The sequence below is a fragment of the Chinchilla lanigera genome, unplaced genomic scaffold (genome assembly GCF_000276665.1).
Source record: "Chinchilla lanigera isolate Chin_1 unplaced genomic scaffold, ChiLan1.0 scaffold00093, whole genome shotgun sequence".
NCBI lineage: Eukaryota > Metazoa > Chordata > Mammalia > Rodentia > Chinchillidae > Chinchilla > Chinchilla lanigera.
In genome coordinates, this window is record NW_004955494.1 from 1,445,267 (window position 1) to 1,462,254 (window position 16,988).

Below are 16,988 nucleotides of genomic sequence, written 5' to 3' on the forward strand. Positions count from 1 at the left end.
TTAAAATAAAAAAAATATATATATAAAAAAAAAAATATTTCCTTCCAAGTGCTTGCAAGTTAGATGCATTATGGCAACCTATTTACTAAGCTAAAGACACAAGAACTGTTAGTATACTGGGTCCAGATAAATGTGCACAAATCAGGCAGTACATGCCTTAGGAAACTATGTTCTTACTGCCTAACTGAGATGGCTTTTTTCCTGCTTCAACATTAGTTCCCATGCACTTTTAGGGAAACTCCTTAGGTTATAAATGAATTACAAGTCTTGTCTTTCAGGTGCCCACTAATAATAAATGAAAGTCTATTATTATTCAGTGGCCTGCAGAAGAAATCTGAGACATAGAAATGGGTTTGCCTTACATTTGTGGTGTATCTATTTCTGGCCTTGAATACACAAACCAAAGGAAACTCTTCACTCAGCTGACTTTTACTGATGGGAATAGAGAGAATTCTCCCACACGTAGGTGGCTAGCAGGAACAAAGTGCAGTAAGTCATGGATTAAGGTTTGAAAACAGAAATATTCTTGAACCATACTCACCATTTGATTCACCATCATCCCAGAAGAGCTCCCCTCTTGCTTCTTTGTTCTCATCCAGGGCAATGAGGAGACCAAGAGGATTCTTCCGACTGCGAGAAATGAAATACATGCAAGAGACAGACTTAGGCCTCCCAGAGCTTTGCCACATGTTTCCATCAATTGCAAATGAGATAACGCACTAGCACCAGGTGGATCCGCTTTCTTTCAGGCACAAAAGGAAGTTTGCACAGGCTTCCTTTTCACTAATGTCACAGAGGAGAGAAATCCCCCAAACACTGCAACAAACATCCAGATAGAAGCCTATAATTCAAACACAAGTACTACTGCAATCACTATATTAAAACTGCAACTGCAACTATTATTTACAATACAGGCAACTTGGTGGGAAAGAAAGAGTAGACAGTACTGGTGCAGCCAGGTCATAGTAGCAATGATCCCCACATGACAGCTGCCATCAAGCAGAGCCACTTTCCCTGCCTGAGCACTATGTTTACTCAGACAGCAACAACCTACAGTAAGCCCTAACTGTACAGTGGCAACATCTTCATTTGGGTACATATTACTAAGTTGATTTAAGACAAAAATAAAACATCATAATTGCCTGCTTTATAAGGTACCATGGGAAATATAAAACACTACTCAAAAAGCTGAGAAATTGGATGCAGGTAAAAGGGAAAGAAAGTTGTTTCATTAGGGATCTGCTCATTTGGCTACTCCTCTGGACAGCACTCCTCATATGGCTCTTGCTCCTCCTGTGCCCTCCCTGGTTCAAGTTTCCTACTGTATGTATTCACAGTTCAAACTTCCCCATCCACATCATGTTATCAATAAAATAGTCTACTCTGATTCACATTACATTTATTTTTTTTAATTTTAAAGAGAGTAGTGAAAGAAGAAAAGAACAACAGCATCATATCAACATTGCAAACATAAACAAAACATTAGCATCTTAAAAGATGAAATACCTAGGAATCAATCTCACAAAAGCAGTAAAAGATCTATACAGTGAAAATTATGGTGCTTGGGAAAAAGATTGAGAAGATATCAGAAAATGGAAAGATATTCCTTGCTCATGCATAGGAAGAACCAACATTGTAAAAATGGTCACACCCCCAAAATTGTTGTACAGATTCCATGCAATCCCAATTAAAATACCATTAGTATACCTCACAGATCTAGAGAAAACATTCCTAAAATTTATCTGGAACCAGAAGAGGCCTAGAATACCAAAAGCAATCTTGGGAAACAAAGGAAAGGCAAGAGGCATCACAATTCCTGATTTAAAATTCTACTACAAAGCTACTATGACAAAATCAGCATGGTACTGCCACAAAAACAGACCTAAAGATCAATGGAACAAAATAGAAGACACAGATACAACTACAAACACTCAGTCACCTTATCTTTGACAATGGGGCCAAATATGTTCAATGGAAGGAAGATAGCCTCTTTAATAAATGGTGCTGGAAAAACTGGCTTTCCACATGCTGAAGACTAAAACTAGACCCATGTCTTTCACCATGCACTAAATTAAAGTCAAAATGGATCAAAGATCTAAATATTAAAACAGAAATACTAAAATTACTGGAAGAGAAAGTAGGTAAAAATCTTGAAGACATAGGTGTAGGCAGAGAGTTTATGAACCAAAACCAAACTTCAGGAGAAATACTTCAAAGAATCAAAAACTGGGATCTCATTTTATTGGAAAGTTTTTTACACATTACATTTTTTGAGTTGTCATTGATGCAAAGTTCAGAAGATACAAAGATGAATGAATTGTAACTCCTGACTTCTTTAACCTTCAATAGTTTAAGAAAAATTAGACACATTTATCAAATAATCAAAGCAAAACATTTAAAGTGAAATAAAACTAAGATTCTACAGGAGACTGGAATAACACTTCCAGAAATAGAGTAGACTTTTCACTCTAGAGGACACACCCAGTGATATATTATTTGATTCTAGATACATTATAAGACATTTCCTTTTAAGGTAATTGTTGGGCTTTCAAGTAAATAAAGGATATATCCAACAGAGTTACCCTGACAACAGGAAAGCAAAACACTGCTCTCAAACTACAAGGGAGCACTGAGAGCAAAACCTGGAATTTCCCAGGGGTCAAATGTCTGAGAAGGCCAAAACTGGGCCACTACATCTGATAATCCAAGATAGAGAACCTGAAACTCCAATTCCCATGTGAAGCCAGGCTCAGTGGGGAAGCTCATATGATACTAAGTTGGCAGCAGTCCCACTGGCTTGCAACCAAAGGAAGGCAAATCACCTCTGGAGGAAGGAGACCCACCTCCGGGTCCATATGATCACTACATTTGAAAAGCAAAATATCACTAAACACACAAGCAACAAGTCACCATGAAAGTCAGTCAAAATAACCAACTGTACATTTATATTCTTGCAAGGACTTCAGAGAGTAGAATTTTCAACAAAGAGCATGAAATAACCGGGACTGAAAGGACACAGGGGCAGAGGGGCTTGAAATATAAGGCACAGGGTCTGAGAGGAGCAGGAGCCCTGACTCACACTGTTAGAATATAGTTGTGGCAATAAACAGTTTCCTGAAAGTGAAAAGTGACATTTTAAAGCTTTCAACTCCTTCTGTTCAAAAACAAAAAAACAAACAACAACAAAAAAGGTGAGCTTGAAATTCTTCCTAAGCAATAGCATGGGGTCACAGAGACACTAGACCTGAAACAATCCTTGCTTTTTTCATAGTAAAATACACCTCCTACGGTGGAGACTTAAGATGCTAATAACACTTGCACACAGAAGAAGCATGAGAAGTCACCTCACAGGCACTGTTCTCTCCCCTCTGTGGCATGTGATAACAGAGGTAACAGGCTGCACCTCTGGCTGAAGGAGGGGAGAAGAAGGGGAATCCAACATTTCACTTGAAGGAAGCTGCAAAAACTTCCATCCCAACTATTTAAGAGGCTTCTCTTGTACTGGAGTATAAGAATAATCTTTTTCTATTGGATTTAAGTATCTCCAACTAATTCTCTAGATGAGGTCCCAAAGACTCACATAGAAATATACCAGATGAAATTGCTTTAACAAAGTAAACATAATCTTAGATGACCAGAACATCTGAAGTGGCAGAACTCCCTCCGTTGGAAAAATTTCAGAATGTTTAATGCAGAGGAAACCTGAGCTTCACTTGCATCATTCAGTATGCACAATGCTGAACTGTGTATCAGTGGCAAAGGGCTTTCCCAAAATGCTGAGGGCACTAGGCCTGTTGAAAAGGATAATATATGCAAGACACAAACACAATAAGATCAGTGAGTTGGTTCGGAAACCAGCATGTTTTGGCATGGTTGGTCAATATGCAGATTAAGGTATTCAAGGACATGCAGTTGTGCTAAGGTCAACTTGGAACCTGCTTTGGTTGGCCTTGAACACCCTCAGAGTCAAGAAGTCCACACTTCAGGCAGAACAATAGTGAAGATTTTCATTTTGCTACAATAAATTCTGTTTCAGTGGGAAAAACAGTCTAAATGGGACAACTAGAGAAAAAGAAAGTAATTGTTTTGGATTTAGACATAATTACATAAAAAGTCTATCATTTGAGAACTTAATAAAGGAAGTTCAAAGTAAAAAGACAAATTATGAAATTCCCAAAAACACTCAGTGTGTGAAAAAACAAAGGAACTATAGTTTCAATCACAAATATTTAAATATGTAAATCTTTCATAAAGATTGAGTCTAAAATTCAGGAATCAAAAAGTACAAATGAAATATCAGCAACATGAGGAAGATTGAGACTTCCAAAAGGAGGGAAATTTATGAACCCACTTTTGAATCACGAAAAGAAATACATTAGTGTGAAAAAGGGAATGTGATGTGAAATTCTGGAAGGATGGACAGTGGATCCTGACTCTCTAGAAAGGAGAATAAGAGAAGCAAGAGAGGAAAACCATGGCTGCATGATATGATCAAAGCAGAGAGAGAGACCAGCTGACCCTCTGTGCCTAGAAGTGAGAGTTTTCTCAAGATACAAGCATGTCAGTGCTAAAATGGCAACATTTCTGGGAAAACGAAGACTTACTCCTTGAGCTGTCAGTGTATTTTTGTGAAACTGGGAGGACTTCAGATGAAGATGAATGTCTCTAAAGACTGACCTGGGTGCAGCTCTAGGTCAATAGATTCTTCAGAGGACACCAAGGCATATGCAGGAAAGAATTTGATGACACCCCCCAACAAGCACACACACACATGTCACCCAGAAGCCTTCATAGGGCTTGTATGGCATTTAACATTCTCTCTTCAGCAGACAAAATAAGGAAAAAAACAGCTTTGAAAACAGTGAAAAAGAAAACCAATTTTAAAAAGACAAAAACCAAATTTTTAGAATATTGAATTAGATTTGAGAATGATGCTTCAGGGATTGGCGGCATTCATTATGAACTACTGAGCAGACCAGTATGCAAAGCAGAGCCCTGGTCCATCATTCACCTTAGGTTAGTGTTCTGCGCAGGCTCCTGCAAGGGCAGGATGTAGCCCCCACGTACATGAAGATTAATGTGGTCCAGAGGGGCTGGCAAGTCCTTCCACTGCCCCCTTGCATTAACGTCAACACCCTGTGGGAAGAAGGAAAGGAGAGGATGAGGGACAGGACACACACTTCCCCCACCAGTGCATCTGGCAGACATCTCATCTACCTCTATGAACTTGCTGCCCATTCACCGCCACTCAGCACATGCCTATTAGGACACTTCCTGCATTCACTCTGCTGCTGTCACATCTGCGTTTAATTCTGTAATGTCTGCTAAGGGAATCATGCCTTTTGGCGCTTTCTCTAGTACAAGCTGCACATGGTCTTTGAACAAAGAAGACTGGTAGAAGAGGATAGACAATCTCTTTGTTGAACTTTATTGGCACCTAAAAAAAACTCTTCACTATGGCATTTCTAAATCTTTTCTTTCACCATGATCTACTGAATCTCAAACACCCTTATTGCCCCACGATCACCATAACTGCCTAACAACTCCAATTTCAGAAAAGATAAACAGCACTTGACTTTACACAACCTTATCATTAACTTAATGCATCTGCCTTCATATTTGACATCTTTACCTTGCTCCCTGTATGATTAGTGCTCTCTATCCAGAATCATAAACCTCAAATTCTAAGGGACCATCCTTCTACATTTTCCCAAATATAACAGTTTCTCTGTCAACACTGCTGAAATATTGGGCTAGAAAAGTCTTTGCTTTGAGAACTTTCTATGATTTTTCATGTTTAGCAGCATTGTCAGTGTTAATATACTAGACATCAGCAAAAGTCTATATACCCCTGCACCAATGTTACTACCAAATTAGCTCCACACATTGCCAAATGTTCTCAAGGCTAAGGCTAAGCTCACTTAAAGGAAGTAGGTTTCTCTGTCCCCAGAGAGCCCTGAGTAGAAGCACAAACATATAATCAGCCTAAGGAAAAACTTAGCCTAGCTACAAAGAATTAGTGACAAACATAACCAGGGCTCCACAGGACAGAGAAGAGGAAGAAAGCCACTTCCACTCTTTTTGCACAGTATTCATACAATCCTGATGCTAAAGTTTGGAACACTGGGGCTGCAGATGCTCTGTTCTTCTCTTGCTGCTCAATATCAAGTACTCTAACTTTGACTACTCAGCAAGTCAGAAGAGGAGGACACACAGAGGATAAGCACATCCCTGTTTCCTTCAGCAAGAGTCACACTCTGACTCCTTCTTGTGTCACCAGAGACTTTCAAAAAGCTCCACCAAAGAACCTGTGATCAAAGTGGCCTATGGGCCTCACACCAGACCAGAACCTAAACAACACAGCTTCTGTGGGCTCCTCATGGGGAAATGCATGTGCACTGCGTAGATTGCAAAGGTCAGTCCCCACACATCTGAGTGCCTTCTCTACATTGCCTCATGCATTCCTGATCTTAGGATGTTATTTAGGACACCTCCTCTTTAAACATTTATGTTATAGAAAAACATATTTAATAAGAACAAAGGAAACTGTGTACTTGGGAACTTACTTTGAAAGAAAAAAATATAAACTATAGCTCATACCACAATTTTAAGAGTTCCCTAGTTGGTGGTTATACACCATTGTGAATGGTGATGTTATAAGGAAAGACAAAGACTCCTATGCACAGAACACTCAGGACAACCCAGGCCCTCACAGACAAACTTTAAGTTTATTTTGCGACACTTCTGTGAATGGGTGGTCATATTCCATTTACAGGTAGGTAAACTGAGGTTATTAGGTTTAAAGTGATTTGTGCGAGACCACACAGGAGGTAGATCCGGAGCCACTGGATTAGGACTGTCTATCTAAAGCCCCTGTCTTTACTATTTTCCCACGTGTATAAAGAGAAACAAAACTTACTGAGTAGTAATCATACCAGCGGGCTGCAGGGAAATATGTGGTGACATTTCTGGCATTCTGCAATTAAACACAAATAAGTTCTGCCAGTGAGCAATGTGTTTCAGTACAAAAAATTAGCCTGAACACAAAGGGTTCCAAACAATGTTGGTTGAAAGAGATCCACTTCTTCTAGGTATGGAAATGACCAAGCTGAGGAAGCACTACTTAACTTCCTCCTTCTCACACAGAGCAACTTGGCTTACAAACCAAATGACTCTAACAAAGCTCTTTGTATTCCAGAACTTCAGAGGAAAATATCAGCACTGTACATTTAGCCCAAACCCTATGTAAAAAGAGAAACTCCTGAGGTTGGTCTGGAGCAGAACATGTAGGTACAATACGAGGGTATCATTAGATGGCATCATATGCAGATGTCAGAGATTCAGAGAGAAGTGGTAAAATGGCTGTTGCAGCCAGCTGTGGAGGGAGGGCTCCCCAGCAGCAATAGAACAACATACATGGCTGGGGGTAGTTCTCCTGCAAAGTGTGGGTTTCATGGTGACACAATATTGTAAGAAACTCTATATATATTCTTGACCCACCCAATTCTCTACTCAAAATTTTACTTAATGGAGAAATGTTATCCTCTCAAAGGGATCATGAGGCTATTCTGGAGGTGTTCATTTGTTTGTTTTTCTGACTGTCCTACCCAGGATTGTTAGGCTGAATTGAAAGAAGTGCAGGCTGATACCAGAACACTTAAGCCATACACTTCTACTCAGGAGAGGAAGACACAAAAGGAGAATAAGAGAGCATGACTCAGGATGGGTCATGCACCTGCCTGCTTCTCCTTCTCCTAGTCACTCAGCCTGGGAGCCGGGACCCTCCACCCACCAGCACAGCCCTCCACACTCACAGCCTCCAGGACAGGGCTGACCAGCAAGGCAGGGCCCACCAGGAACTGACTGTCTACATCCCACGTCACCCGGTCTGACACAAACCTGCAAGGAAAATGAACTGGTCACAATCAGAGCCCAAGGCCTGAGGAAATACTCCATGTTCAAATCTCAGAGAGAGCTTTAGCTGAATCCACTGCTATCCTCACTTCCTAGTGTCACCAAGAACATGTGGCCCACTCTGCACAGGTCCAGCTGCTCTGAAGGCAGATATATATTTGCTCACCATGGCTCAAGCTACACACCAGGTTGGCCCTCATCCCTTACATCTTCACCGAAGTAACTTCCCCTTTGGCTCACTGAACTCATTAAGGCACAGGCCTATGGAACCCAACTGGTAAAAGATGGAGGGAAATCTTCAAACTGGCAAATGACAGAGACATTGTGCTGTGTTATGTTGTATCCCTGGGGAACATTTTTCACTTGATAAATACCTTTTCTACATTGACCTATACAAGGACAAAGCATCATCTTTCTCTCATGACCTTATGACAAAAAGAAACCATGTCTTCACTTTGGAGAAACTCTGTGTATCCAGAACCACATTTCAAAAAGAAATGCATTATCCATGAGTGGGGAGGATCCCAGCTAGACACTCACTCTTGGAGAAGAGGCCTCACGACAGTGATGCCCGCTGTGTGGGCCTTGTACATCAAGGTATACAGATATGGCAGCAGGGTGTATCTGGTCTCCAACACACTTTTGGAAATATTCACAAAGTTAGCATCCCACGACACAGGGTCTTGTCTCTAAAGGAGGAAAAGGAGTATTCTGAGTCCATGAGTGGGAAACTGGGAAAGTTCAGAGAGCCATTGAATGCTTTTGCACAAGGCTCACACACAGCTAAACTAAATACAACTAGAGGTGAAACTCCAAGAGGGTTCTTAATAAACTGGAAAGGATCACTAGCCATCTCCCAGAGAGCAAATAAAACTTGCCCATCAGACATTCTTCATGAGATACATTAGGAAGAATTTTTCTGAACCAAAAAAACATTTAAACAATACTGAATAATGTGGCTCATTGAGAGGAAGTTTTCACAATATTGGCGATTTCAAAGGGAGACAATTGGCATGAGCTTAGCTTGAAAACGATTGTGCAATTTAAGTTAGAAAAAAAAGGAAAAAATAAACAAAAGAACAAGCAGCAGGAGCTGAGGTCCTACCCTGGTGCCAATGGTGTTGTGGTTCCTGGAGAAAGGGTAAAAGGCCCCCAGCTGCATCCAGCGAGCACACATCTCATACTCAGCATCTTGAAAGAACCCACAGATATCTGCCCCTGTCTGAAACAAGACAGAACAAAACAGGCCTTTGGTCATTTCTGGAAGGTGCCACCATCCTGTAAGCAGTCAGGAAGAATCTGAAGGCCACTTACATAGGATATGCCGAAGAGGCTGAACTCCATCATGCCTGCAATGAGAACCACATCTGTGTCAGGCAGGCATCAGGACCTGCCTGCTCCTCCTCCCTCACTGAGGATGTCGCCTCCCTCCCTCCTACCAAGTCCTGGAAACAGGCCTATGTACCAATGATAGATTTCCTCAGCTGGTCCCATGCAGCTGTGTTGTCCCCCAGCCAGTGTCCTGCCCAGCGGCCAGAAGAGGGGAATGTGGAGCGGGTGATGACGATTCCTCGCTGTCCTGTCACCTCCTGCACAGCTCTGGTTGGAGGAGAATAAGGAGATGAAATGATGCCAAACTGGGAGAAGAAAGGCAACAGGGCTCTACCCTATAAAACCCGTGTGCCTGGGGCATGTGATGAAGTGTTGCTAAGTGACCGGTCAAGAGTATGAACATCTGGAACTTAGGGTTGTGCAGACTGATGGAGATAACAGCAGCTGATCTTTTCAGTGTTTCACAAAGAGCTCACTAGACGGTAAAACACTGGCTTAGCCTGAAATTATAAGCAAACACTAAATCTGCTACTTATTTACTCAGGATTTGGTTGTATCCTTGAGGCAGAAAGAGGCAATTTCCTCTTTACAATTTTACTGAAGATACTATTTATTATTCATTGACCTCACAAATTAGAAAATGCTAGGGAAACAGAAGATTCATGGACTATTCTATAAGAATGGTGGGAGAATAACAGTAGAGACTTCTCCTTTTTGAGATAACAGAGAGGCACTTACCATCCACATTACTTTTGAGTCTTCTAACTAAACCTATCATTGGACTGGCTGCATTGAGTAGTAATCACTCCTGTCCCTCTGTGTGTGTCCCCATCTGGATTACTAGCATCTCTATCATGGGACCATTTCCTTATTTAAATCAGTCCTATCAGTTCCTATCAGCCATATAGGGCCTGTCTGTATGATTAAGATTTCCTGTATCTTATAATTGAACTCCTCCTAACCATTAGAATGACAAGTGAAAGAAACAGTACAGAATCTATACCCATCCCTGGCTGGCCCAAAAGATTCTATCAACTAGAGAAGGCAGAGAACAACTCACTCATAGGTGGGCCTGGTCTGGGACCATCCATACAGGCTGTGCACGTCATAGTGACGCACTTTGGAGCCATCGGGAAGGATCTGCTCACTCTCCATGCACAGGGTTTTGCTGCTTAGGCCCCTGTCTCTGGCCTCCAAATCTGAGGGGAAAGATTTAGTAATGTAACAACCAGAAAATCTCTTTAAAGGACTAAATTCTGCATCTATACACTAACTGGAATTCAGCACAGTTCCCTTTCCTGCATCCCAAAAGCAAGATAACAATGGTTCGCTACGTGATAAAATGGCAGGTTCTACGCTAAAATGGCTTCATCCAGACTATTCAACATCAAGGGCACTAGACAAAGTAGAAGTTTCTGTGAAAACTCAGGATTCCAATACACTGCATAATTGAGGATGATATGATCTATTAACCAAAAAATTATTTCATATAATTCTATGAGAAACATAAGGTTACCAGTATCAGTGAGGAGGTAATATGCTATTTTTGACAACCCTTAGGCTGTAACTACTTATTAGATCCTTCCTGCATATCTCTGTCTTCCTGAGAAACCACTTTGAAGATACCACCACGTATTACAGCAGCCATTGATATTTTCCTACTAATCTATCCATAACTGTGTAAAGTTTGTAATGTTTCTATCCTATTTCATAAATGGATGTATGTTTATTATTATGTGTTTCCTACAACCATTGAGAATAGTTAATGATTTTTCAATAGGTCACTCATGTATAGCTCTATTTATTTTTTTTAGAAGCCACTTTGAAGATACCAAAGTATAGCACAACAACTCTTGATAATCTCCTACCTCTTTTATCTCTAACTCACTATTATTTGTCTATTTGTTTTCCTGAGAAACTATTTCATAGATAATAATATGTAAAACGATAACCATTGATAATTTCCTACCATTTTGTCTGTAATTTGCTAAGTCCCCCCTATTATTATGTTATCCTTCTTTTATTCTTTAAAATAAAAAAAATTTAAAAATAAAAAAATAAAAAGGTTACCAGTATCCTAATGTATAGAAAGCTGAGATTTTTTTTTTATTTTGAAGAGAAAAAAAATAAAAAAAATGATACAGAATTTCAAAACAAGATAATAGGAAATTAACAATGGTTATTATAGTGCATATTGTTATCTTTGAAATAGTTGCTCAGATTACTAGATACAGGAATGCAAAGTTGATCAAACACTATAAGCACAAACCACGCCTTTCAATGAACTAATAAAATTAGTAGTATAATTACCTCAGCTATCTTTTGTGTATATATATAAACTTTTTCTTTTTCCTTCCTCCTTTTCTCTTTTCTCCCATCTCAGTTTCTCTTTCCTTTTGAGCAGTTTCATTTCCTTTCACAATACTGATTGTACATTTTGAATCTTACTTATTCCTTCAATTTCTAAACTTTACCTAATCTATGGAAAGTCACAAAATTTATAGAAAGTATAATTTCTAGGGATTAACATATAACTGCAACTTCAAAGTCCAGGGACTCTGTGGCCTGCAATAGAAGAGGATGTCAAAATTTATGCCACTTGGTGGCAAAACAAATTATTCAAGGTATATTAACACTAAAAACAGATATGAATGAATCTGTCTCACAGATGAGAGAAAACAAGAGTTGCTTGTTGAAAGTAGAACGTATTGAGCTACTTGTTCACCAAACAAAGAGAGCTCCACAGACAACTTTGTAATCTATATTGGGGCTTCCTTGGAGACATTACTGTGGTTAAAAGTTTTCTAGCCTAATTTCACTTTAAAAATGAGAGGAAAATACTTCAGAAAAACAGCCCTGTTGCATTCAGTCCTTCTTCTTTCCCTCTGTAATGAACTGAACTGTGAATCATAAGATTCGCTTGATTTCTTATTGCTCCATCCCCTGCTTGTTGGAGGCAGAATAATATCGGAGTTGCAGTGGTGCCTGCATCAAGGTGTTCAACATCAATGCCACTGGCCTAGTAATTTTCACACACCAGGTTGACCAAAGTGTTTAAAATTATTTTTGTCTCTGGGTCCCAGTAAGCCACCGCACCAATGCCGGCATGTCCTGAGTGGTCAGGGTAAATCCCTAGATGCTGGGCTCTTCCAGGGCTCATTCTACTTCTCTTCAGTGATCCAAAGCTGCAGGAGGCTGAGGGTCCTTACATGGCATGTAGGGAGGACGGTTCAGAGTTCCATCTGTGCAGCCTGATGGGACAGCTCCGTTCACAAAGCTCGAAGGTTCATTCATATCCTACAAAACAAGCAGGCATAGTTCTTTTTAAAGATATTTATATCCACTCAGAGACAAGGGAGTAGTGAATAAATTATTTAAAATCCAGGAATCTCTAAAGATGCTTTCCCAGGGAGGCTCCCCAATCCTGGTAGAACTGCTTGAAAACTCAATCCCTGCATGGTGATTGGACAGAGGGTTAAAAAATTCTGCCTTAGGGCAAGCAAAGTTGCAAGAATTTCCTAGTAGTGGCCCAGGAGAACTTACAGCAGAAACTCTGGGGAAGGTACAAGGTTTGAGGGGTATCAGGCCTTTTCCTTTCCTGATTGACCAGGTGTTTCTGATACATCCTAAGCATTTCCTCTTATTCTCACCTAGAGGTCAAAGATCTACCAGCTAAGACAGATAATGATACACATACCTATCCATCTGTACAGGAACACATATGCACACACTTACAATCCACATGCCGTCAAACTTCAAGCTCTGCTCTGGATTCCGTGGGTTGCTGTAGAGCTCTTCAATTTCCCTCTTCCACCACAGGACAGTTGAGTTACGGAAAAAGTCTGGGAAGGCCACGTAAGCTCGGTATTGCTATAAAAACAAAAGATAACTCATTTCTGCCAAGTGAATGTATTAGACAGCAAACAAGCATTTACTTAGAACTTAACTCATGCAAAGACTTTACTACCTGGTTGTAGATAGTGACAGGCTGAACAGAGCCAGCAGAGTGTTCTGGAGTGCAATGAAGAGAGGTAAGCACAAATCATATACCTTAGAGTCTGCAAAACATCCACAGACTGTTTTCTTCTACATATCAGTATGAATGGCAACAACAACCTGAACTCATTCTCTGATGCTTAAGATTGTCAGCCTCAACTTCTGTCGTGATTTTCCCTAAACTCTTCTCAAAGACAAGTCAAGAAGCAGAAAGATGATAAGGAGAAACAGTAGACATGAGATGTACTATACCAGGCTAGAATGAAACATCCACTAATTGAGTAGAAGGGATACAATTTCTTCTAATGATATTAGACTGGTATGCATCTATACTCCTACAGTTTCCAAATTACATAAAATGTGCAGCTGTATATGTATTACTTTCTTTCCTTTATCTTATACCACTTTTGACAAAGTAAAGCATCAATATGATGAACCAACAAAAAAATCAAGTAGAAAGCACATGTAGAAAATATGTGAAGAAGGAAATACAAAATGGTTCTATATGCATAGATATGTCTTACAGAGAGTTAGGTGCAACATTAGTGGAAATCTTTGAAAGCATCATGTTAAGAAATAAAAAAAAAAGTAGGAGAAAAGAAGGTTTCACTACAGACAGCTCCAGCTCAGTCAAGATCAGAAACAATGGGATTAGTAGAGGATGGAGAAGTAGGATGAACAGCCTTTATCACTTGTCCCTGAGCCACAATTGCATCACTAAGAGGATACAATGAGGAAATTGAATCAACCATGGTTTATCAAACTCACTAAGTCCCACTCTGATAATTCATATCAAAGTAATAAAAAATGCCTTGCCATTCCTCTTAGCATGAGCTACGCCCTATTCTGTCACTATTCAATCCTTCCTCATTGCCTCTGCCATAAGGACTTTGATAATGAACCAGGGATGCACATACCTGCATGACCAGATCAAGGAAAACTTCTCCTAATCCACTGCATGCTATCAAAATGCAATTCCTTCTCCCCAATCCAGGACTACATAATTAAAGCTCCAAATTTTGAACTCAGAAATTTCCTTTCTGTGAATTCCTTTGTTTTTTTGGTTGTTTTATATAACTGTCATGAAGGCCAGACATCAGTAAACATAACTTCACCAGCCTCCTTAAAATGGGTCTTACTGATATAAATAATTATAACTATTCCACCTGCCATGAATCTCTTAGGGTCACATTAATAAATTCTTTGACCCAAAATAAAGTCTTTATCTCAAAAGCAAAATTGGCACTTTGAGCAACAGAATTCTTTGTGATGAATACTCTGCAGTCAGAGCTATAGGCATCCCTGGTCACTACCTAGTAAATGACAGATGGCATTTCCCAGTCACTGTGATAATCAACACTGTTCCACAGGCTTCAAAATACCCTCATAATTAGGGTAAGTACTCACTCTATTGGCTGATGTGCTATAGGTCTGATATAATAATAGCCAACCACAGGATGGCTCAAGCAGCTCCTCTGTCAACGTAAGAATATCACAGTAAGAAAGCCTGTGGCCCTGAACGTCTTTCTTGGCACACTGTTGTGTCCGTGTGACCTGCCTGAACCACCAAAAGTCAAGTGATCCCCTGTAAGAACTGATGGAAAGGACAGGGAGCTAGATCATTTCCCTGAAACTCTAATCAGAAGATAGATGAGAGAGACAGAGAGAGATACATAGAGAAATACTTGTGAAAGATTACAAAAAGAAAACAATATTCAACTGAGCCTGAAACATGCTTGCAAATTTTGGAAACCTGCCCCAACCAGCTCCAGCTTTCCTCTACTGCCTCTATTGACAAAGAAAAAGACATGCATATTCAAAAGACAGGCAGACCGCTCCCCAGTATGGGTATCTTATTTTGCACCTAGAGTACTACAAATGCCAACTAGGATCCAAGCAGTCAGAGACTAACAACAGGCAACAGTGCATCTCTGATCTACAGTGACACCTCTTCACCCTGCTCTGCAAGAGTTGTCCCACCTGGGCCATTGGTCTCCAGACTATGCAGGTTCTGTCTAATATTGTTCTTCCATCCAAGACCCATCACTTGCCCTGACAATTATCTTACAATTGGAAGGCTATCAATTACACCTCCATCCATTAGACAGTATCTTACACTATGGTAAGAGCTCTCAAAAGGGGTCTTGGCTTTGGGCTTTGAATAATACTAGCATAGGCTGCGAGTGCTGTGCTTTATTCCCACAACACTGATATATATCTATTAATCCTTGAACTGATAGTTTCCATGCAGTGCAATTTCTACCACCTTGCTGACCATGTATAGGCCAGATTATTTGTCGCCTTAGCCCTTGCAGGAGTACTGGAAATAAAAGACCTCTTGATGGACTGAAAAGCAATTCTATGGCAGTTCCATAGGTTACACAAGTTCTTCTAGAAAGAATAATCATTGTAGAAGAAGAGCTAAAGAGGGTAAGGCAAGATACTTACTCTTGAGAAGTAAGGGAGCCCTGCTCACAGGTATTACCAGAACAGTGGGTAACAAGCCTGCATCAATTCATTGTGTACCTATCTTGGGAGAGAATAGGGTTGAAACTTCCTGACTGAAAAGCAACCAAGAATTTATTCAGGTAACAAAAGGTTGATGATGCTGGAAAGAATTATAATGGTCAGAGGTATGGGCTACAAGAATCTATTAGAAACAAGTATCTGTTCCTAGGAGAGAAGAATTTCTATCAAAGCCCAGAAATTAAGGAGTAAAATAAAAGTGGACAGACTCCACTTTCAATGAAGCTAGGTGACAGCATTTATATGTATGAAGGTACAGACAAAGAAAAGAACAAATATGTACAGAGAAAAAGATTCACTAGCTAAAGACAAAGGTTGGGAACTGTACTTAAGAGAGAACTCCGAAACAACAACAAAGACACTAACTGCGAGGGAAGTAGCACTCCTTACAGGTGGTGCCCAGTGACTATTCCATGGGCCTTTGGAATCTGACAGCTTTTGGGATGAAATTAACATTGACTCTCCTAAATCCATGGATAAAAATTTAAGTTATTTTCACTGCCACTGGTAAGGGAACATTACTGTATGTGATGTAACCAGCACAAAGACTGATGCCCTGGGCATAATTCCTGAGTGTTTCTCCCTTGCCACGCCCATGTCCACGGCAGGGGATTTCCAGTAACCTGGGGATGGCTCCTCCTTCCTGGCAACCCCTCCACCAACATCCACAATGGCTCTCTTACCTCCACTTGACTATCCCAGTCGAGAGAGGGGTCAATGACAATATCAGGGAAATCAGGCCAGACCTGTGGAGAGATAAACCTTCAATAGCAATGCACCATGCAATTTCACATGTATGGTATATTCCAAGAAAACAGAAACTATTGTCCAAGGGTTACTAAGACCTTCATTGTCTTGTATGCCTGATCTGGAGTCAGGTAGATTCTACAAAATTGTTAATTGTATCAACTAAACTTGTTTGAAAAACGAAAAGTATGAGCCTCAGATCCCAAATGCAAAGGACCAAGAAACAGTATGTACAAACACACTACCACATCTCAGAGACTGCCCCAGGCCGGGAATTGGGGGATCAGCCCTTGATCATACCTTTCCCCACACAATGCCTCCATCATTGGGATACTTGATGAAGACGTCATCAGCCACACCCCGAGTGAAGGCAGGGTAGGGCTGCGTCTCATTGCCAGAAATGGCTGGGTCCTGAAAGCAAAGCACAAGTCAGGTGGGAAAACCACAGGCAGGGAAGGACAAGGGGGCAGCCA

At 40.4% G+C, this 16,988-nt stretch overlaps 1 protein-coding gene across 1 annotated transcript in view; it reads right to left on the bottom strand.

Moving 5' to 3' along the window:
- LOC102004723 (maltase-glucoamylase, intestinal) overlaps window positions 1-16,988 on the bottom strand; it is a gene marked incomplete in the record, with an annotated part of 238,387 nt that overhangs the window by 38,095 nt on the left and 183,304 nt on the right. The window contains 3 exon segments of the mRNA XM_013505005.1: window positions 542-630; window positions 5,012-5,136; window positions 6,920-6,976. Of these exon segments, the coding sequence (XP_013360459.1) occupies window positions 542-630; window positions 5,012-5,136; window positions 6,920-6,976 (271 nt within the window).